Genomic DNA, 20,954 nt, shown 5'->3' with positions numbered 1-20,954 from the left:
TCTTAGGGGGCGGGGCTAATGTATGATGGACGTTTTGTCTCCCCATCTCTCTCCATTTTGGGAAAAGCGTCTCTCCGCACACTCAAGGTTCCGCCATTTGGGGCGTGGTCGGGCAGCTGCCATCTTGAGTGTGGCTGAGGAAGTCTCCGTGCCAACTGTTTCTGCCAGATCCCTTCCTCACAGAATAGGCGAATCCATCCGCGCTGCGTGTCTCCCCAAACGCTCTCGCAGCCAGGACCACAAATCAGAGACTTGAGCCAGGACCAAGGGGGAGTCTCTCTCAAGGTCATTGCATGCATCCCCATGTCTTTATGAAAAAAAATCCTTCCTCCTTCGGATTCTCCCCAGAGAAACTCAATTTGGGGAGAGGGGTTTTCCTTCCTTTTTTAGTTTCCTGTGGCTCTTCACTGGCTGATAAATCCGACTTCCTTCTCAGAAATACCGCCCAGTTCACGGTTAGTGCTGAGTCTGAGTAAGGAGGGGGAGCGTGGGGGAAAGGGTATGAGAAATGAGGAACCGAGGCCCCTTTTTCTGCAGAAAATTTGGTTCTTGAAGGCTGGACTCTGCCAGCAGTTTGTCATGTGACCCTACAGGTGTCCAAGCCTTGGTGTATCTCATCTGTGTAATGGGTGTAAGTAGGGGGGACCGAGTTCGAGGCACTGACATATTCTGATTTCCTGAGCAGTGTGCCCTCTCCAGCCTCTAAATCCGCCTGAACCCTAATCCCTATTCCTCTAGCCCAGACCGGGAGTCCAAAGGAAATTCATTTCTCTACTTTTCCCAAAATGAGGCTCCACCAATTAGCATCAGGAAGTCAAAATTATAGGGAGGGGGCAACATTTCAATAGCATAGTATTAATATAAATAAAATACTTCAATAGGATTACATTTCACTAATAGGTATATTTGAAAGCTACCGTGTATTGAGTGTATTTTCTGTGCCAGACCCTGTAAACTGATCGTTTTGATTGCATGATTTTGTTTAATCCTCAGACACCCTACAGGGTAGTTAATGTCAGCTTTATTTAAGATGAAAAAATTGGCCCAAAATCATTTGCCTCAAGTCACGTTGATTGTAGCGCTGTCTACCTCTGCCTAAACCTGATGTCCTTAACCTCTTTGCTGTCCTTCCTTTCTTTGAAAAGAAAGTGTCTTTCGTTATTCAAAGGCATATGGAGATTGTGTCTGGACGTTTTCTAAGATCCATCACTTCCCACATCCAACCAGTCTGGTTCTGTCAGTGCTCCTTTTTTTTTTTTTTTAATTGGTTTTCTCCTTACTGGTTGATATTAGTGATTAAGAAAATGGTTCCCGGGTCAACCACCAAGATGGAAGTCTCTCAGCTCTGCACCTTCTGTGTGACCTGTAGCCAGCCTGTCTGTGCTTTGCTTTTTCTTTTCTGTAACGTGAGGATGAAAGACGGGCCCCACCTTGTTGGACTGTTGTCAGGCTTTGATGTGTTCGTCTATGAAGCTCTTTTAAAATAAGCTCAACACTGGAGCCCTCGGGTGGCTCAGTCAGTTAAGCGACTGAGTCTTGATTTCGGCTCAGGTCGTGATCTTGCGGTTGTGAAAGCCAGCCCCAAGCCCAGCTCCGTGCTAAGCGTGGAGCCTGCTTGGTATTCTCTGTGTGTCCTTCTCTCTCAAAATAAATAAATATAAAAACTTTTAAAAGTAAATAAAATATGCCCACAATTATTTATTATTATTATTATTTTTTTAGTAAGCTCTATGCCTAACTGTGGGGCTCGAACTCACGACCCTGAGACCAAGACTCACGTGCTCTTCAGGATGAGCTAGCCAGGCGCCCCTGTCCACAGATTCTGTGATATGCCTTCTTTCTTTTTTTATTTTACTTTCTTTTTAAAATTTCTTTTTAGGGGTGCCCGGGTGGCGTAGTTGGTTAAGCGTCCGACTTTCGCTCGGGTCATGATCTCGCGGTTCGTGGGTTCGAGCCCCGCGTCGGGCTCTGTGCTGACTGCCAGCTCAGAGCCTGGAGCCTGTTTCAGTCTGTGACTCCCTCTCTCTCTAACCCTCCCCTGCTCACGCTGTCTCTCTCTCTCTCTCCTAGAAATAAATAAAACATTAAAAAAAAAATTTCTTTTTAATTGATTTATTTTTTGAGAGAGAGAACAAGCAAATATATGGGCGGGGGAGGGCCTGAGGGAAGGGGAGAGAGAATCTTAAGGAGGCTCCATGCCCAGTGCAGAGCCCCTCATGGGGCTTGATTGCAAGACTCTGGGGTCATGACCTAGGCCAGCATCAAGAGTTGGGCACTTAATCGACTGAGCCACCCAGGCACCCCTCATATACCTTCTTTCAGTACGTGGAAACTAATTCCTCTCCCCCTGGGTCTGAGCTTCACTTAACACTTCCTTCTAGAATACGGCAGAAGTTGCTGTGTGACTTTCGAGACTAGGTCATAAAAGGCATTGAGGCTTCCTCCTTGCTCTTTCTCTTGGATGGCTCCTCTAGGGGAGAAGCAGCCATTGGAAAGACCTTATGGGGAAGAACTAAAGCCTCTTGCCAACAGTGAACACCATGTGCGTGATCTATGTTGGAAACAGATCTCCCAGCCCCAGTTAGATCTTCAGATGACAATAGCTCTGGCCAGCATGCTGACTGTAACTTCATGAGGCACCTGGAGTCATAACCACCCAGCCAAGCCCTTGCCAGATTCAAGGCCAACAGAGACTATGTTAGATGATAAATGTTTGCTTTAAGCCACGGGGTGTTGGCGAATGACTTGCTGTGCAGCCATAGGATGTGTAATGAATTTAGGACAGTGCTGGAAACTAGGAAGCAGCATAAATGTTTGCTATTACTGATGGGTCTTAGTGTTGTTAATTTTGGAATGGAATATTTCGCATATCCTTTTTGTTTTTTAATTAATTTCTTTAACGTTTCTTCATTTTTGAGAGACAGAGCACCAGCAGGGGAGGGGCAGAGAGCAAGAAGGAGACACAGAATCTGAAGCAGGCTCCAGATAGGGGGCCAGAACTCGCGAACTGTGAGATCATGACCTGAGCCCAAGTTGGACACTTAACTGACTGAGCCACCCAGGTGCCTGTCCTTCTTTTTTTTTTTTTTTTAAGTTTGTTTATTTTGGGGGGTGGAGGACAGAGAAAGAGAAAGAAGGAGAATCCCAAGCAGGTTCTGTGCTGTCAGCTCAGGGCCCAACACAGGGCTTGAACCCAAGAACCGTGAGACCTGAGCCAAAATCAAGAGTGGGGCACTCAACTGACTGAGCCACCCAGGCACCCCTCTTTACTTTTTATTTTTAAATTTGTAAAATTGTGGTAAAAGACACATAACACACAATTTGCCATTTTAGCCATTTTTAGGGGTACAGTTCAGTGGCATCAAGTACATGCACAGAAATGTGCAACTAACCTCTAGAATCTTTTCATCTTGCAAAACTAAACCTCTGTAAACATTGAAAAACGTCTCAGGATCATGCTTTTTTTTTTTTTTTAAGTTTATTTATTTTGAGAGAGAGAGAGAGTGTGTGTGTGTGCATGCTTGCGCACGAGCAGGAAAGGGGTAGAGAGAGAGGGAGAGAGAGAATACTAAGCAGGCTCCCCACTGTCAGTGCAGAGCCAGACACAGGCCTCAACCCCACGAACTGTAAGATCATGACCTGAGTCGAAATGAAATCGAGAGTCAGATGTTCAACGGACTGAGCCGCCCAGGGCTGCTGGAGGAAGTGGGGTGGGGGGATGGGCGAACAGGCTTTCAGTTGTGGAATGAATGAGTCTTGGGGCTAAAAGGTGCAAAATAAGGAACATGGTCAATGACATTGTAATGGCGCTCAATGGGGACAAGTTGGTGGCTGCGCTTGCTAGCTCGCTGGCAATGAGCATAGCTTGAGGCATAGAGCAGTTAGGTTACTGTGTTTACACCTGAAACTAATGTAAATTGTGTGTCAACTATAGTAAAACACACATGCAGAAACTAAAAAAAAAAAGGAAAAAAACACCAAATAACTAAAAACTAAACTGAAAACAAATCGGGCAGGGGTGCCTGGGTGGCTCAGTTGATTGAACATCTGACTCTTGATTTCGGCTCAGGTCATGATCCCTGGGTCCTGGGATCAAGCCCTGTTTTGGCCTCGGCACTGAGCGTGGGGCCTGCTTGGGATTCTGTCTTTCTCCCTCTGCCCCTGTCTTCCTCTTGTGTTCTCTCTCTCTGTCTAAAATGAAAAAAAAAAGAAATAAAAACAAACGAAAAACAGCTTCCCATCCACCACCATTCTACTTTCTGTCTCTATTAATATGACCATCTGGGAGCCTCATAGAAGTAGAGCCCATCAACAGCTGTCCTTTTACAATGTCTCCAGGCTTAGTCCATGTTGTCAGGCATGTCAGAATTTTCTTCCTTTTAAGGTGGAATCGTATATACCCCATTTTCTTCACTCAGTCCTCTACTGATGGACACTGGTGTGCTTCCGTCTTTCGCCTGTGGTGAATAACACTGCTATGAAGGGGTGCCTGGGTGGTTCAGCCGATTAGGCATCCAAACTTGGCTCAGGTCATGATCTCACGGTTCGTGAGTTCGAGCCCCGCGTCCGGCTCTGTGCTGACAGCTGGCTCAGAGCCTGGAGCCTATTTCAGAGTCTGTATCTCCCTCTCTCTCTGACCCTCCCCTGCTCATGCTGTCTCTCTCTCTCCTAGAAATAAATAAAACATTAAAAAAAAAAAAAAGAAAAAAGAAAGATGTCGCATGTTTCCTAGTGATTGCCTGCAAGAAACAACAACCAGGGCCCAGGTCGAGGAGAGGGTAGCAGGTTCTCTCTCCCGGATGACATAACCCGCCCAGGTCCCTCTCTATCCTCCAGAGGGTCTGCCCGCTTGTCTGCCCGAAACTTTGGCTGTGCCAAGCTGCACTTGCAGACACCATCTGCTCTCCCTGGGAGTGGGGCCTGTGCCAACTCCAGCGTCTGGACTCTTGGCACCGAGCCCTGGAGCCCTGGAGCGAGGGAACTCCGGCCAGCCCTGCATCGAGAGGGGAATCCTCCCGCTTGACCTACTGGGACTGGTAAAAAGGAGGGCTTCTGGGCGGAGGAAGCCCATGCAAGCTGGGTGGGCTCCATGAGGGCGAGAGGCCTGCGGGGTGAGGAGTGTCCCTTATGCAGCCTGATGGGAGACGGAGGTTGATAAATCATTAACTCAGAGACATCACCAAACATGCTCAGAGTGCCAGCACTGCCAGGCTCTGGGTAAACGGTGGACGCTGGGTGTCGCACCTGATCTAAGTGCTTTATGTGTTATCGGGCTAAAGAGGCAGGGAGTGTTTAGCCCATTTCACAGATGAAAAAAAAAATGAGGGTTCCGAGACGCAATGCCAATGTCCCGCGGGCCCAGAGCAGGTGCCCTGAAGAGCCTGGAAAGTAATTCGGGTCTGTGTGGGTCTAAACACTGACTCAGAGGAACTCCATTCCTTCTTGCCCCGCTTCCTCCCTTTCCCTTGGGCCGGCAAGGAATACAGCCCTGGGTTACAAAGCTCCAGCTGTTTACCTCGGCCTAGTGAGCACATGCCTCTGACCCTCCCTCTCCTTATCTGTACAACAGATAGAGCTGCCTAGAGGAGTCAATGCAAGATGGTTGTAAATCCTCTAAACCCACCGGCCAGGGCTCGGGGCTTAGTCTGCACTCAGTGAACTAGCGGCAGGCTCCCAGGCAAGTGCCCAACCTCTCTGCGCCTGTTCCCTCCTGCGTGCACCAGGACAGTAAATGACGGTGTCTCTTCGGTCCTTGCGAGGAATAAACGTGCCTGCGTCCATGCACGGCACTGAGAGCAGTGCACACAGTTAGCGGCTGTTGCTGTTATTATTATTGGGCAAGAAGAGTGGGGGAGTGGAGGGGGTGGAGGCGGGGCCGAGCCAGAAAGGCCCTGGAGAATCAGGGGCGCCCCCTCCTCCACCCCGCAGCGCTTGGGGGCCTGGGCTCGGGGGTGGGGGGGTCAGGGCCCACCGTCCTCGGAGTCTCGCGCTTGTTCCCACACGCCGGGGATGGCAGGGTTTCCGCGCTGGGCGCTGACGTCGGCCTTCAAGGCCCCCTCCCCGGCCGCGGCGGAGGGCGGAGCCGGGAGCCCGCCGCCCCGCCCCCACCCCCGCCCCCGCGCGCTGCGGGCCAGGGGCTCCGAGAGGGGAGTCCACAGGAACGCGCACACCCCGCGCCCCCAGGCCCAGGTCCCAGGGAGCGCGGGGCTCGCGGAGTTCCGTCACCTGCGGGCAGCAGAGTCGGGGCGGGTGTCGGTGCAGGGGCCCAGGAGGTCCCAACATATGGCCGTGGGCGGTGAGTGAGGGGCACAGGTGGGCGGCACGGGATCCTCCCCTGGGCCCTAGTGTTGGGGATGGGGAGGCAAACCTTGGTGAGGTAATCGGCTCAAGCCAGGGCTGGAGTGAGGGCGGGAGGTTTGGGGGCCCTCGGGGCGGATGGTGGGGTGGCATTATTCCTTGAGGTTGCTTGTGTATGAAGGTGGTGGGTTGGGGCTGGTAAGGGGCAGTTGTGCAAAGGTGGAGTCTGGTAAGACAGGAGGTGTGGGGGAGCCGATGAGTGTGCAGGCAATTGTGTAGGGCCGTGGATGTGGGTGGAGTAGGGGAGAGGTGCTTGCACCAGGTGTTTGGGGCAGGTGTGCAAGGGAAGTAAGTGATGGGAACAAGGGAGAGTGTCTGAGATGCATGCGTGGGAAGCCTGTGCATACGTGTGCAAATGGGGGATCTGATGTTAGGGCGATTAGGAGCTCGCAAGGAATCTTTTGGGATGAGGGTGTAAGAAGTGGTGTTTAATGGCAGCTGATGTTGTACAGGGCATATGTATGCAAGGAGCCCTTTGGGAGATGAATGCCGTGAGGTGGAGGTGGGGGTTGGGCTGGTGTGGATGAATATGTGTGGCAGGGGTCTTGGGTATTCAGTGTGCAGACCTGTAGATGCAGGTATGTGTAGTTCATGGGGCAAGTGTGCATGATTTGGAATAAGTGTGCAACAGGTGTGTGGCTTTTGCCTGAGAAGACGGAATCCCAGACCCCCGAGTTCTCTTCACAACTTGGCCCAGCCTCTTTTAGTCTCCGGGCCTCAGTTTTACTATCTGTAAAATGGGTCTGATGGTCAGTGAGCTGACTAGTCTCTGCCAGGACTCTCTCCAGAGTCGAGTCAGGGGAAAGATGGTGAGACTTTGTTACAACTTTTTTTTTTCCTCTACCTCCAGGAAACCCTTCCCAGAGCCTCTCCCCAGCCATGGACAGCCCCAGCCTTCGAGAGCTCCACCAGCCTCTGCTGGCGGGTATGGGCTGCGGGCCCCCCATCCAGAAGCCTGGTGAGCCCCAGCTGGGGCCTCCCTTTGGAGAGATAGCCTTTGCTGAGGCCCTGAGGGGCTGGCAGCAACTCCCACCTCCTCTTCCCTCTGTGAGCGCTGGTCTTGGGGAGCCAGGGCCCCCTGACCTTGAGGTAGGAGCGGTGGGCCTCAGCGGGAGGTGGGGGAGGGGGCGGCGAACTCAGGTGGCCCACACCTGGGTGGCTGGGGCATCTATCTGCCTTCAGCCTGGGGTTCTCACTTCCCAGTGTGTGTGGGCTGCCTAGATTCCCAGTTACCGGCTTTGCTGTTCTGGTTTCTTCGCCTTTTTCTCTCCAGGTTTGTCACTCATCTTTCGTCCTGCGCCTTTGGTTCTCTGTCTTCCCTCTGATTTCTGACTCCCCTGTTCCCTGTCTTTCCCTCTCTCTCTTTCCGTTGTCGGCCCTGGTCTCTTCTTTTCAAATTAAGGTGTTAATTTATATAATTTCTTATTCCTTCTACCTACTGCGAAGCTTGTCTTTTATTTATTTATTTTTTCCAAGATTTTATTTTTAAGAAATCTCTACACCCAACGTGGGGCTCAAACTCACCGCCCCGAGATCAAGAGTCGCATGTTCTTCTGCCCGAGCCAGCCGGGTGCACCGCTTGTCCTTTATTTCTTACACATGGTTTTCCAGCTACTATTCCTGTATAAGAAATCACCCCAGGGGGCGCCTGGGTGGCTCAGTCAGTTAAGCGTCCGACTTCGGCTCAGGTCATGATCTCACAGTTCATGGGTTTGAGCCCCGCGTTGGGCTCTGTGCTGACAGCTCGGAACCTGGAGCCTGCTTTGGGTTCTGTGTCTCCCTCTCTCTCTGCCCCTCCCCTGCTCGCACTCTGTCTCTCTCAAAAATAAATAAACATTAAAAATAAAAGAAATCATCTCAAAACTTAGTTGCTTAAAACAGCAACACTCATTATGGCTCATGGTTTCCATGGGTCAGGCGTTTGGGAAGGACTTGGGTGGTTCTGCCTCAGGGTCTTTCATGAGGTTGCGGTCAGCCGGTGGCTAGGGCTGACACTGTCCACGGCCAAGGCCGAAGCAGCTGGGAGCTGGGCGGGTGTCTCTTTCTTCATCTTGGGGCTTATAGATGACTCTCCCCTTGCGGGCTGGTTTGGGCCTCCTCACAACATGGCAGCTTCAGCATAGTCCGCGCCCTTACGGGCCTTCGGCCGCAGCCTGAGGGCGCCAGCAAGGCCTCACCTTTTCTGACCTATGCTTGGAAGTCACGTGGCATCACTTTCACCACATTCTACCAATTATGAGTGAGTCACAGCCTGTCCAGACTCAAGGAAAGGGGACACAGACCTCACCCCTTGGTGGGAAGAGTATCAGTCACACTGTTAAAAAGCGCATGTGGGATGAGAGAGACGGCTGGGGCTGGTTTTGGAAACACGGTCAGCCACACTGTGGCAGTTAGCATCACTCTGACATTGTATGTGTCTGATAATTCCATTCTTGAGGACCTTGCGGGCCTTACTATTATTGTTGTTGTTATTTTAATGTTTATTTTTGAGAGAGAGAGACAGATCATGAGTGGGGGAGGGGCAGAGAGGGAGACGCAGAATCTGAAGCAGGCTCCAGACTCGGAGCTGTCAGCACACAGCCCCACGCGGGGTTTGAACCCGTGAACTGCGAGATCATGACCTGAGCCGAGGTCGGACACTTAACTGACTGAGCCGCCCAGGCGCCCCTTTGAGGGCCTTATTATTTCTGCTAGTTCTCATTTATGGTTTCTTGTGTGCCTGGTTATGTTTGGACTGTATGCTGGTCACGTGTGAAATTTTTTATTTATTTTTTAAACTTGAACAAGGCCCCACGCCCAATGTGGGGCTTGAACTTGCGCCCCTGAGATTAGGGGTCGTGGGCTCTACTGACTGAGCCAGCCAGGTGCCTCTGAACAATCATTTTTAGGGTTATTATTTTGTGGCCTAGGCTGAAGGTGCATACCATTCCCCAGAGAGGATTTGGTTTGCTTCTGTCAGCCACCTGGGGTCACTACCAGTTAGAGATCAGTTTTAATCTAGTGCACAGTTTGATTAAAAGGCTATTTTTCCGGGATTGGCAAATACCCGCAGGGAAAAGAGGCCATCTCAGTTCATTTGACCCCTGCTTTGATTTTCAGTTTTGGCCTTATAGGAATTGCTTAAAATCATGTGAGCTGTGTGACGCAAGATTTAAAAAAAAGATAAAAACAAAACATTTTTTAAAGTATAGAATTTCTGCTTTTCAGCAGGCAGGTTTGTCCTAGTAATTTAGGCCACCAGAGCTGTCTGTCTCTTTTTTCAAGTTTATTCATTTATTTTGAGAGAGAAAGAGTGAGCAAGCACGTGGGAGGGGCAGAGTGGGTGGGTGGGTGGGGGAGAGACATTCGGCACCATCAGCGCAGAGCCCAATGTGGGGCTTGAACTCACAAACCGCGAGATCATGACTTGAGCCGAATCCAAGAGTCAGATGCTCAACTGACTGAGCCACCCACATGTCCCCAGAGCTGTATCTCTTAATCTCCAACTTTTTGCTGGTGTCTGTCCCCATCTGTCTCTACTGCAGGGGCTTTTAACGCAGAGATTGTAGTAGTCATGATTGGCCTGGTGAAGTCTTTCAAGTGTAACATAAAACTCTAGGAGCCTATCTCCTGGAACATCTTCCTCTCTTGGTGTTTCTGGGGAGGCCCTGGTATTGGTCTGTGGGGGGCTGTGGGGAGCAGAGCAGTGGGGCAGGGAAGGTAGGCAGAGATGCCCACTCAGGCCCTCTCCTACCCATAGGACGCATCATCCAGTGACAGCGACTCGGACTGGGATGGGGGCAGCCTTCTCTCCCCGCTCCTACCCCACGACCACCTCGGCTTGGCCGTCTTCTCCATGCTCTGCTGTTTCTGGCCTGTGGGCATTGCTGCCTTCTGCCTGGCCCAGAAGGTCAGTCTGTGGGTGTGGCTGGGAGGGGGCTGGATGTAAGAGAAAAGCACATTCAAAACACAGGTGCTATACATTGCCGGGGGGTGGGAACAAAGATGGAGAGAAGGATCTGCATAGGAACGTTGAAGGGCAAAACGAATGTTTCAGAGTGAAAACCCAGGGTGATGGTGAAGACCCCGAGCTCAAATCCTAGGTGCAATGCACTCTTTAAGATTTTGAGGCAAGCCACTTAACCTCCCTGTGCCTCATTTTCTTCCTCTGTAAAATGGGAACAATTCCTCCCTCTGGCTCATCGTGAGGCCCCAGTGAGTTAGAACGGTGGCATAGAGTAATCTTTGTATATTTTTATTAGCCACAGAGTCTCCCCTGTGCCCACCCACAGCAGCTGCTTCCCGGTCTTGGAATCTATGAATGAGTGCGTGGGTGTGCCCGCGTGGGAGGGGCTGGGGGAAGGGTCCGGGGCTGCGGGAAGCAGGGCGGATGAGGGGATGCCTGAGTCACCGCTGCCCAACGCCTCCACAGACCAACAAGGCTTGGGCCAAGGGGGACGTCCAGGGGGCAGGGGCTGCCTCCCGCCGCGCCTTCCTGCTGGGGGTCCTCGCCGTCGGGCTGGGCGTGTGCACATATGCGGCGGCCCTGGTGACCCTGGCCGCCTACCTGGCCTCCCGAGAGCCACCCTAGCCGCCCCTGCGGCCCGTGAATCAGGGGCCACACCCGCCTCCTTCCTGGCCGCCACAACGAGATTAAACGCCAGACGCTCTCGAAGCCAAACCTGTGTCTGTGTGTGTATGTGTGCGGGGGTGCAGAGACCAGGAAGGGACAGGCTGTCCCCGGGTGCTCCAGGACACCTCAGAGCCAGAGAAGGGGGGACCAAGGGGCAGTGTCCTCTTCACGGCGCAGTGGTCTGCGAGCATTAAAGAGCGGGGCTCCAAGTGCTCACTCCTCCTTAGCTGTGTAACCTTGGCCCATGTGACTTCTCTGCGAGCCTCCCATTTTCCCATCTGCAAAAGGGGCTTTTTCCGCACCTGGGAGCTGCGATCGGGTCATCCACGTAAAGGGCCATATCCCTCAGCTCTTTCCGTGGCAAGTGGCAGAAACTCTGCTCTGACTGCTTGAAGCATCAAAAGACAAGGCAGCTGAAGCAGAACTTTCCAAGGGAAATGACGGGTCTGGTCTCAGGAGGGCCTTTTCTGGTGGCCTCATTCTGTGCAGGCTTCTGGGGGAGAAGGATGGCCCCAGGTGCTCAAGCACCCCAGAGGCCTCCTCACTGGCCCGCCGGGGGAAGAAAGCCGCCACATGGGAATTGCACAGCCAGAGACCCTGAGGCCTGGAGCCTTGAGGCCCTAGCACCCTGGCCCCCCACGGAGCGGACCCTTGAGCACTGGGCAGGGCACAGGGACATGTTCCGTAATAGGGCCTGAAAGGTCCAAGTAATAGCATGACAGGATGACAGGTGGTTTATGGCTTAGTTTTCTCATTCTGTTTAATGCCATTCTGGTGGATCTTACTACAAGACAACACTTTCCCATTTGGTGTTCTCCTGGGTCTCACAGAACAGCGTTTCAAGCTCAAGACTTTGATGCTTCCCCTTCTTGGTAACTGGGGACGAAAATGACACAGGCTCCAAGGGGGCAATTGTGGGAACCGTGTGAGCTAGTTCAAGCATGTGAAGCATGCGGCTGCGGGCCCGCCAGACGTATAATTTTCACTGTAAACCCCCAAATGTTAGCGCCCCGCAGAATCTGGTGACCATGTGGCCCAGCTGTGGGAGAGTTACTCCTGTGAGATGTGCTCATACTCTTGGCTCCTGCCCCCTAAATATGGGAGTGGGGGATAGAGCGGTCCAATGGCTGCTAAAAACCCCCTTCCCGTGTTTCCACACACCTAACCAATGGGTCTCAGCCTCCTCTGCTTACAGATGGGGAACCGCGGTCCAGAGTGTGCTGGGGTCTCCTGGGCTCGTCCGGACGGTGAAGGGCTCTGGGGCCGGACTCTGAGCAGAACCCCCTGCTCCGTCACCAGCTAGCTGGGGACATCTGCAGCTAACTGCCTTCTTGAGCTTGTTCCTTCTTGTTAAGGCAGGGATGCCAAGACCCGCAAGGCCCTCCCGCTGTGCCTGCTCCCTCCCTGACCCATCTCCTCCCTCCCCCCTCCCTACTTGCCCTGCACACCAGAGCCACCCCTAATCCGGTCCTCCCTCTTCCCCAGGCCTCCTCCTGGGCTCCCCTGCGACGTCCCTGACTGCTGCATTAAATCTGGCCTCCCTGCTTTTTGCTTTTTACACAGCATTTACCACCATCTGACAAATACCAACTGCCTTGGCCTATCACCCCACTGCTCCTCGAACCTGGGGGGGGCTGTTCACTGCTGGGTCTCTGGTACCTAGCAGGACCCGCACAGGGCGGACACCCCATGGGTATCTGTCGGACTGGCAGGGTGGGTGGGGCTTGCTTCCCGGTGTGGAAATGCTTGGGGGGTGGGGGGGCGGGGCAGGAGTCTGCGCCCCCAGGCCCGCAAGCTCCTCCGGGCACACAGGGCTGGAGAGGCGAGGCCTGGCTGCTGGTTTATTTTCCACGGAGGCGGCGGCGGGAGGGCGCCCTGCCCCAGCTTGCCTCAGCTCTTGGAGTAACGCCTCTGCAGCGATTCCCGGTAGAAGCGGAAGACGCATTGCGAGGCGGCCTGGGCCGCGGCCAGGCACTGCTGGAGCTGGAGGCGGAGAGACCTGTTGGTGCCGGGGCGCCCCGCTCCCGCGGCCTGGCCCCGACCCCATCGGATTCCCAGAGACCCCAGACCTCTTGCAGCCCCCCGGCAGTGAGGCTGGTGGCGACGGGGCATGTTTCAAGGGCCCTTCTCTCTTCCCCAGGTCATGGGTGCTCTCTTAGAGGGGAACAGAGGGAAAGACGAGGCGCGGGCTCCGGGGCTGTGGACCGGGGCACCAGGCATCCTGATCGTGGCCTCAGCCCGAAGCTCTAGGATTTCTGAGCCACAGGCCCTCTGACGCCAGGTCATGTCGAAAGCTCTGGAATCTGGGACCCCAAATCAACTGCCGCACGTTCCTGGGTTCACGGGAGGCCCAGGTTGGCTGTGCTCTCGGAGACCAGAGCCCCAGGGCTCTGGGAGTGCACGGCTCTGAGCAGGAAGGTGAAGGGCTTTCAACGCCTTGCCTCCCCATCTCAACCCAGGCTCTCTTCTCTTTTCCGCTCATTCCTGGTGCGTCCTTTAAAATCCCCACAAGGGGTTCTGGGCCTATGAGGTTTGTAAACTCCTTCTACATGCAAAAGGGACGCAAGGAAGGATCTGGTCTTCACCCCATCTCCACCCTGGTACCTCGGCATCCGAATAGAGCCCCTTGGTGGTGGACATCAGCAGCTTCCGTTCCACACTGTCGAGGGCAAAGGTCAGGACGGCCCGGGCCTCCTAGGGGCGAGGGATAGGACACCTGGACTCTCCCCTCAGGCAGTCTCAGCTGGTCCCCAAAAGGGCACCTGCCCTCCCTACAGCCAGCATTCCCCAAGTGGATCAAGTGTAGCTGTTTTGTCTACACACCAACGCTGCTTCCCTGGGCAATGCTCTTGGCCCTTCCTTCTGTAGAAGCACTTCCCATGCCCCGATTCTACCCATGTGGTTCCAACAGGGGGCTTCTAAGCACAGGACTCCATCTGTGGGGGCAGCCATGTGGCCACCAATCGTCACCAGTACCTCTTGGCTCCCTGCCTCCCTCTCCAGCTCTGGGCCACGAGGGCTGGAAGCCGACACACTATTTCCCAGACTCCCCTGCCTGTCAGGTGCCCCCGGTAGTCTGGGGGGAGGCTGAAGGAGGGAGAGCTGCACCCTGTCCTCACTCTGACAGAAGCGTGGCTTGGCAGTCCCCATAGTAGCCATGGAGGCCAGGCGGGCTCCGGGGACACGGGCTGCCAGGGTGCCCTGTGTGCATCCAGAACCAAACGTGACAGTGTCTCCCCACAGGCTTCTAGCCCCTGGGCGTCACCCTCCTTCCTTTGTGCTCCCTCGCCTCTCCCAACACTGTCCTGGCCAGTTTCCTGCAGGAAGTTCCCTGATACGATCCCAAGTGGCTTCTGCTTTCCTGACACGATGCGACCCTCACGGTACTGGGCGGATGACTTGGAATACCCTGAGCCCTGGGCAGTGTGAATCGGAGCCAGCGAAGCAAGCACGGACTTTCAGGGGCTGGTCACAGCCTCCTCAGGCAACAGAGAATGGAACCGAATGGAACCAATATACGCAGAGGACAGCAGGGGCTAGGAAGCCAAAACAAGGGAATCCTTCGGGGGGGTCTGAGACCCTGGCTCTAGCTGGACCGCTGCTCCGAGTCTGGCGCTGAAGGTCGATACGGGTCTCGGCTGGTGTCCTAGCACCTGGCGGTCTGCAGACCAGACCTCGCCAACTGGGACTGATGCATTAGTAGCCAAGTGTGTCGGGGAAGCGAAGCCTGGAGAAGCGTCTGCTCAGACTCACATTACCCCAGTCTTCATACCTACCTTCTCCTGCTTGGCCGTGGGGTCCAGCACGAGGGTCCCCTCAGAGTCCAGAGCACAGGTGACCCCACAGAAGAGGGCGCGCATGGGCACCCCTGCGTCCACCAACGCCATGCAGGCAGCATTCAGGCAACAGGCCAGAAGCTGAGTGCCAGGGGCAGAGGTTAAGAAGCATTTCCACTGTGGGGACGGCCAGCGGAGTGTGACCACGCTCCATTTACCCGCCAGCACTGTGGCCGGCAGCATGGACTCATCACAGGAAGGCAGTACTGAAGGCTCAGTGGTTCTGAGTGGTTCTGGGATCAGGTAGCCCTGGGCTCCAGGCCCATCTGTGCCACCTCAAGCTGCATGACCTTGAGCAAGTGACTTACTCTCTCAGGCTCAATCGGGGGTTGGAATGATACTCAACAGAGCTGTAGTGAAGCCAAGTGCCTTCAGGGAAACTGAGGGCAAGGAGGGGAGACAGTCACGTGGGGAGGCAGTGGCAGGGCCAGGCCCGGAGCCTGGGGATCTAGAGGCAGCCACCACCAGGGGACAGACTGTCGAGGTGACAGAGGGAGAAGGGAGACATCCCCGGGCCTGGAGTCAAACGGCCAGCCCTGCCTCAAGCCTCCTCTAGTCTCCATCCCCCAGCCCCACACAGTGGGGAAGGGTCCAGCTTTAAGATCAGTTAGCCCCAGCTCTGCCCCTCCATGACTTCCCCTCTGGGCTTCAGTTTCCCCATCTGTGAAATAGGGCTGGCAACTCCTTCAGCCCCAACCCCAGGGAGCTTCTAGGCTGAGCTGCTGACCCAGTTGCTCTGCCTGCTCAGGACTCCCCTGGCACTGCTCAAGGTCAGAGTGGAGGTTGATGGCACAGGCGTTCTTTGTAGGCAGTCAGGCCTGGGCTTGAGTTCTGCCTCTGCTGCCTTCCAGCTGTGTGACCTTGGGTAAGCGACTTCCCCTCTCTGAGCCTGTTTCCTCACATGAAACATGGGAACATAAGAATACCATCTGCCAGGGCCCCTGGGCTCTAGGAGCACATGGCTTGGGCTCAAATCCTGGCTCTGCCAATTACTAGCTAAGAGCTGACCTCGTCAGGCCTTAGTTTCCCCATTTGGAACATGGGGGTTATAGTGGCACCTATTTCCTGTGCTGAGAATACTGAGTGAGTTAATACGTGTAAGGCATTCAGAATGGTGCCTGACATGTGGTAACTACTCAAGCTGTGTTTGCTATTCTTCTTCAAGAAGTGGGTGCCTGTCAAGCACTGGGAGGCCTCTGGAAAACAGAGGGCATGCACGTGGGCATCAGCAAGGGAGGCAATCGGGGAGATTCTGGAGGACTTCCTGGAGGAGGCAGCCTGGGGCGAAGGATACAGAGCCAGCATCACTGATGACCTGCAGCACCACAGTAATGGAGGTTCGGGGGTGCAGCGCTCCCAAAACCACTGCTTCACACGTGTTCCTGATCAGCCGCTCCCGGCTCTTCTCGGCGACGCCTGGGGAAATCAGGGGTGGGGTGGGGTGGTCAGGCTCTTCCCTTCCATGTGGCTCACCTTCTTCCATATGCCCCACCCAAGCCCTCCGGGAAGGGCCTGCCATCTCCACCAGGGTTGGTGCAAGACCCTGCAGGGATGACAGAGGGTCCCACTGGGAAGGAGGCAGGGCCTGACCCATACCCACTTCCTCCCTGCCCGCTCTGGCATCCAGCAACAGAGCCTCCTCGGGGAAGAAAACCCCGGTGCTCCCTCCCAGTGAACCCAGCCCCAGGAGTGGGGGCGGCAGGGAGTAAATGGGTAGAAAAACAGGTTGGTAGAAAGAAGGGGAGATGGGAGCCAGGGAAGAGGACTAAAGTGGAGGCAGAGGGGAGGGGAGAGGGGATACTGGGGACAGCAGTGAGGAAGAAGGTACTGATTCCACTGGGTCCAGTTACCAGGCAGCCCGATCTTCGGCCTCAGAATCACCTCCAGGGTGGCCTTGTTGAAGATCTCTTTGCTGACCTTCACCTCGGCTGGCCCGTACACGCCCGCCAGTACCGATGTGTCCCCTGCGGAGACAGCACAGGAGGCCTCACCCATGTCCTGCCTTCCTCCGGGGGCCTAGTGTGCAACACTGGAGTATGGGGTGCCGAGCCGGATGGCCAGGGTTCCCCACACCACCCCCAGTCCAGCCCACCAAGTGCTGGTGCTGATTTTTCCAGCGTTTGGTTTGCTCAGTCCTCTGCCTGTGCTTCCCCACCTGTGAACCAAGAGGGTAACGGCGCCGCCCTCCCCGAGTTGTGAGGATTAAACGATGTAATCCCCGGCTCCGACACTGCCTGGCACATGCGGGGTGTGCCACAGACGTTCGCTGTTACTAAGTTTAATGGGAAGTTCTTCCGGAGAGCTGACCTTCCTCCTTCGTACTGCAGCTGCCTTCTCAACACCTTCCAGAGCCTCCCCCAACCCGGCTCTCTTCCCTAAGGCTTGCGTCCCAAACTCTGCAGAAGTCCGGACCCCTGAGAGAGGGATGAGTACCCGGGAGTGGTCCCGAGGGGGTATGAACAGGGGCGGGGAGGTTAAGATCCAGGAAATACAAGCCTGGTTTCTAGTCCTGCAATGTCGGCTGGCTGTGCTCACTTCTCTGGGCCTCAGTTTCACCATCTGCAAAATGAAGAGACTAGACTACACCGGTGGCTTCCAAACTTTCCTCACCATAGCTCCTGGTAACAAAAATATATTGTAGAGCGTGACTCCCAACGAGCGTGACTCCAACTGCATGCAAACGTATGTGTGTGTAAACGGAACAATGGCCTCACAGAACAACTCTTGCTGTCACTGCTTTGATACATTCTGATGTTTTCTACTCTATTCCAATTAATTTTATTTTACTAGAGAGAGAGAGAGACAGACAGACAGACAGACAGAAAGAATCCCAAGCAGGCTCCGTGCTGTGACTGCAGAGGCTGGACACAGGGCTCGATGTCAGGAACCGTGAGGTCATTGCTCAGGCTGAAACCAACAGTTGGATGCTTAAATGACTGAGCCACCCAGGCGCCCCTTAACAGTTTATTTTAAGGAATCTCCAGACCCCACATGTGGCTCGAACTCAAGACCTTGAGATCAAGAGTTGCGTGCTCCACTGACTCAGCCAGCCCGTACTCTATTCCAGTTAAAAAGAACCACTCAGGAACAGAGCAGAGGTCCTCAACCCTGGCTGCACACCGGAATCGCTGGCCTAAAAAAGGTACTGCCGCCCAGGCGCCTCCCCCAGAGATCCTATTCAACAGCTGGGGTGCAGCGCAGGTGCCGGGAGCCTCAGAGCCAGCCTCAGCAGGTGTGGTGGATTCCGGGCCTCTGCATTTTTAACAACCTCACCAGAGAGTCTGAGGCTTGAAGTGGGTGGGACACACTTTTCAGGGTCCGTGAGAGGTCCTGGGGTTTGGGAGTTTTAGAACATGGAAGGGGCTACCTTCCTCGACATTTCTGGAGGCGTGTGACTTTAGCAAAAGAGCTAAGTCTGAGGGGGGCCTGGGAAGGCCCCCCAGGGTCAGGGCAGGTTTCCTGGGTTGGGGAGAGGGGGTTCTGGGTAACTGAGGAATTCTCTAGGCCCCAGGAAAATCTGCCCTCCAAGGGAAACTCATCCACCCAGAACAAGAGCCACACTGCAGTCTTCTTTCTCACTGCCTGGGAGTCCCTCCCGCTCACGGACATGGCTCCAGCCAAGTCTCTGGAGCAATTCTGTCTTCTCTGGATCCACATCTATCTTCAACTCCTGCCCCCTTTATCTGCTCCCCTTCCAAGCAAAGCTCCCAAAGACCTGTCTCTACTTGTGCTCTCTTTTGCTTCTCCTCCTTGACCCCTCCACTCCACCAGAACAGTTCTTGACAGTGACCTAAGTCCAGATCGGTCCCCACCTACAGGTCTGGGAGGACAGATGCAGCTCGTGGGCTCTTACATCTCAAACACTTCTCTGGGTCCCAGGTCCGGCCCTCTCTTGGTTTTCCTTCTCCCTTACTAGCTGCTCTTCTCTCGGCGTTTGTTTGTTTGTTTTTTAATTTTTAACGTTTATTCATTTTTGAGAGACAGAGTGTGAGTGGAGGAGGGGCAGAGAGAGAGGGAGACACAGAATCCAACAGCTCGGAGCCCAGCACAGAGCCCGATGTAGGGCTCGAACTCTCGAACCGTGAGATTATGAGCCGAGCCGAAGTCGGATGCTTAACTGACTGAGCCCCCCAGGCGCCTCTCTTCTAAGTGTCTTTTTTTTTTTTTTTTTTTGCTCCCCACAAGTTAGAAGAGATAGGGTTTAGTCCAGCGACCTCTTCTCTTTTCCAGCTAAACTTATTTTCTTGATTTCACCCAATCAGTAGCTTGAAATACCATCTATAGCCAGAGAGTTCCTAATCATATGTTCGGATTGTGTCTCTCTTCTGAATTCCAGACTTGTATGTGCTTCTGCCCAGTCCATATCGTCCCTGTGATGTCTACCAGGCACTCACCACTCCCACTCCTTCCACTCTGGTCTGAGCCACCACCATCGCCCCCTCTCCCCTGTACCTCTAGAATCAACACTGCAGCCAGAGAGATTCTGTTTAAAAAAAATATATTCAGATCGTGTCACTCCTCTGAGCAAAACTTGGGAGCAACGGCCCCCAAGTCATTCGCTAGGGCTCAAATGACAGGCAGTCCCCCTTACCCGTGTCCAGCCTCCTCTCTGCTCCAGCCACACTGTGTCCTGACTGTTCCTCAAACACACCAGGCAAGTCCTTGGCTCAGGGTCTTTGCACTCTGCTGTTCCCCACCGTTGGTATGCTTTTCCTCCTGGTATCTTCAGGGTTTGCTCCCTTACCTTTAGGTCCTTATTCACATGTCACCATCTCATCAAGGCCTTTCCCAACCATCCTATTTAAGACTAAAACCCTCACTGGCACACCCTATTCCCCTTCTCTGTATTTTTCTCCATAGTAATTTCCTTAGTTATCTTCTGCCTGTGTCCCTTACTAGAATGTAAACCGTTAGGTAAAAATACTTTTTATCAACGTATTCCCAGTGCCTAGAACAGTACTTAGCACAAATACATGTGTTCAATAAAGGGATGAACTAAGAGAGGTTTTGTACCTAGGTAGGAGTTAACGCTCCTTCCTAGTGAAGAGACTGAAGCAATTACAGGGATGATCTTTAGGCCTATCTCCAGAGGAATATTTACCTGGGTAAGGGAGAACAGTCCAGTTTGAGATGCATTTGGAAAGGGATATTTGCCTAATAGGTAAGACTTGCCCCAAACCTGGTGATATTTACTCCCATGGAGACGCGTGTCCCAAAGAGATATTTACCCCAGTGGTGGGGAGGACGGGGGCATCACTCTCAATCTGAAAAATACTCCCGTAAAAGACATGCCACGGTCCAAGCAGCAATTAAGCTGGTAGTGGTCATCTGCCAGTATTCATGCATATGGGCTGGTTTGCCTCAGCCTGGGATGTAGGGACCCAGCGTGTGTGGGGTGGAGGTGGGAGACGAATCTAGTCAAGGGAGATATTTCCTTTGGTGAGGGGCTTTTCTCTATTCTGGAGTATTTGGTCTTAGGAGGAAGTCTGCTCCTCTCTCATCTGATCTGAGTATTTACCAGAGTGGCGATGTCGTCTCCCTTCTAGTAGGGAGAGAGAGTTTATTCTGGCATATCCGGTAGTGTCCACCCGGGCAAGAAGAAACGCACCAGTCCGGGGGGGGGTGGGGGGGCATTTACCAGCTGGTGTCATGGGGAGTGGCACTCCTTCGCATTGTACACTGTTAACCTCCTAAAACAAATACAACGTGGCGAACGTGGCCAGAGCAGTATTTACCTAGGTTAAGTTCTTACCTTGCAAGAAAGAGGCAGAGCCGTCCGGGCGGGATAACAAGTTCTGTTCACAGGCAAAGTGACGGAGGCTGCAGCCAGGGCCCCGAGGACTGGACTCTACTCCAGACTCAGTGCTCATCTTGGCGTTAGCCCGCAGAGCCCCCTCCATCGTCCCAGAGCCCACGTGCTACTGGGGCCCTCACTTCCGCGCAATGGCGCGCGCGTGCGTACAAGCTGCGTTTTCAGTGCGCACGCGCCGATCCTGGGCGCCAGGACCAGCGCCCGCACGTGTCTCCGCGTTTACTAACAATCTGGCCCCTCCCACTCCCGCCTGCCAAATCTTGGAATTCCATTGGAGATTAGCGAAGAGAGGGCGGGCCTTGGCCTGGGCTCGTCCTACCCGAGGTCCCCGGGCCCT

The 20,954-nt window shown here is 54.0% G+C and overlaps 2 protein-coding genes across 8 annotated transcripts; one reads left to right on the top strand and one right to left on the bottom strand.

Moving 5' to 3' along the window:
- Positions 1-115: 115 nt before the first annotated feature.
- Positions 116-11,017, top strand: TMEM91 (transmembrane protein 91). 7 transcript variants are annotated; one of them, XM_039247090.1, is made up of 5 exons: positions 116-285; positions 5,570-5,677; positions 7,208-7,446; positions 10,097-10,246; positions 10,769-11,017. In XM_039247090.1, the coding sequence occupies exons 3-5, from the start codon at positions 7,237-7,239 to the stop codon at positions 10,925-10,927; spliced, it is 519 nt and encodes a 172-aa protein (XP_039103021.1). In that variant the 5' UTR covers positions 116-285; positions 5,570-5,677; positions 7,208-7,236; the 3' UTR covers positions 10,928-11,017. The 7 variants fall into 7 exon arrangements, with proteins under 7 accessions (XP_039103021.1, XP_039103028.1, XP_039103042.1 ...); XM_039247097.1 differs by having other exon boundaries at positions 116-455; XM_039247108.1 differs by lacking the exon at positions 116-285 and adding an exon at positions 3,040-3,062.
- Positions 11,018-11,703: 686 nt separating this feature from the next.
- EXOSC5 (exosome component 5) lies at positions 11,704-20,774 on the bottom strand. Its single transcript, XM_039247122.1, has 6 exons — positions 20,558-20,774; positions 16,656-16,769; positions 16,100-16,221; positions 14,746-14,886; positions 13,574-13,663; positions 11,704-12,952 (listed from the first exon to the last, which is right to left on the bottom strand). Exons 1-6 carry the CDS (start codon positions 20,703-20,705, stop codon positions 12,860-12,862), a joined length of 708 nt encoding a protein of 235 aa, XP_039103053.1. The 5' UTR covers positions 20,706-20,774; the 3' UTR covers positions 11,704-12,859.
- Positions 20,775-20,954: the final 180 nt, after the last annotated feature.

Source organism: Hyaena hyaena, unplaced genomic scaffold (genome assembly GCF_003009895.1).
Source record: "Hyaena hyaena isolate Hyena2069 unplaced genomic scaffold, ASM300989v1 scaffold_9, whole genome shotgun sequence".
Taxonomy (NCBI): Eukaryota; Metazoa; Chordata; class Mammalia; order Carnivora; family Hyaenidae; genus Hyaena; species Hyaena hyaena.
This window is presented reverse-complemented; position numbering and strand designations above follow the sequence as displayed.

What these genes read in the sequence shown, in the direction of transcription:
- TMEM91 (XM_039247071.1), top strand. Translation starts at nt 6,010, where the DNA reads ATGGCAGGGTTTCCGCGCTGGGCGCTGACGTCGGCCTTCAAGGCCCCC. An exon ending in CCAACATATGGCCGTGGGCG is followed by an intron (nt 6,296 to 7,207) that starts GTGAGTGAGGGG and finishes CTCTACCTCCAG; the next exon opens with GAAACCCTTCCCAGAGCCTC. An exon ending in CAGGGCCCCCTGACCTTGAG is followed by an intron (nt 7,447 to 10,096) that starts GTAGGAGCGGTG and finishes TCCTACCCATAG; the next exon opens with GACGCATCATCCAGTGACAG.
- EXOSC5 (XM_039247122.1), bottom strand. Translation starts at nt 20,705, where the DNA reads ATGGAGGGGGCTCTGCGGGCTAACGCCAAGATGAGCACTGAGTCTGGA. An exon ending in GCCGAAGATCGGGCTGCCTG is followed by an intron (nt 16,222 to 16,655) that starts GTAACTGGACCC and finishes TGATTTCCCCAG; the next exon opens with GCGTCGCCGAGAAGAGCCGG. An exon ending in CCACGGCCAAGCAGGAGAAG is followed by an intron (nt 13,664 to 14,745) that starts GTAGGTATGAAG and finishes CCTCGCCCCTAG; the next exon opens with GAGGCCCGGGCCGTCCTGAC.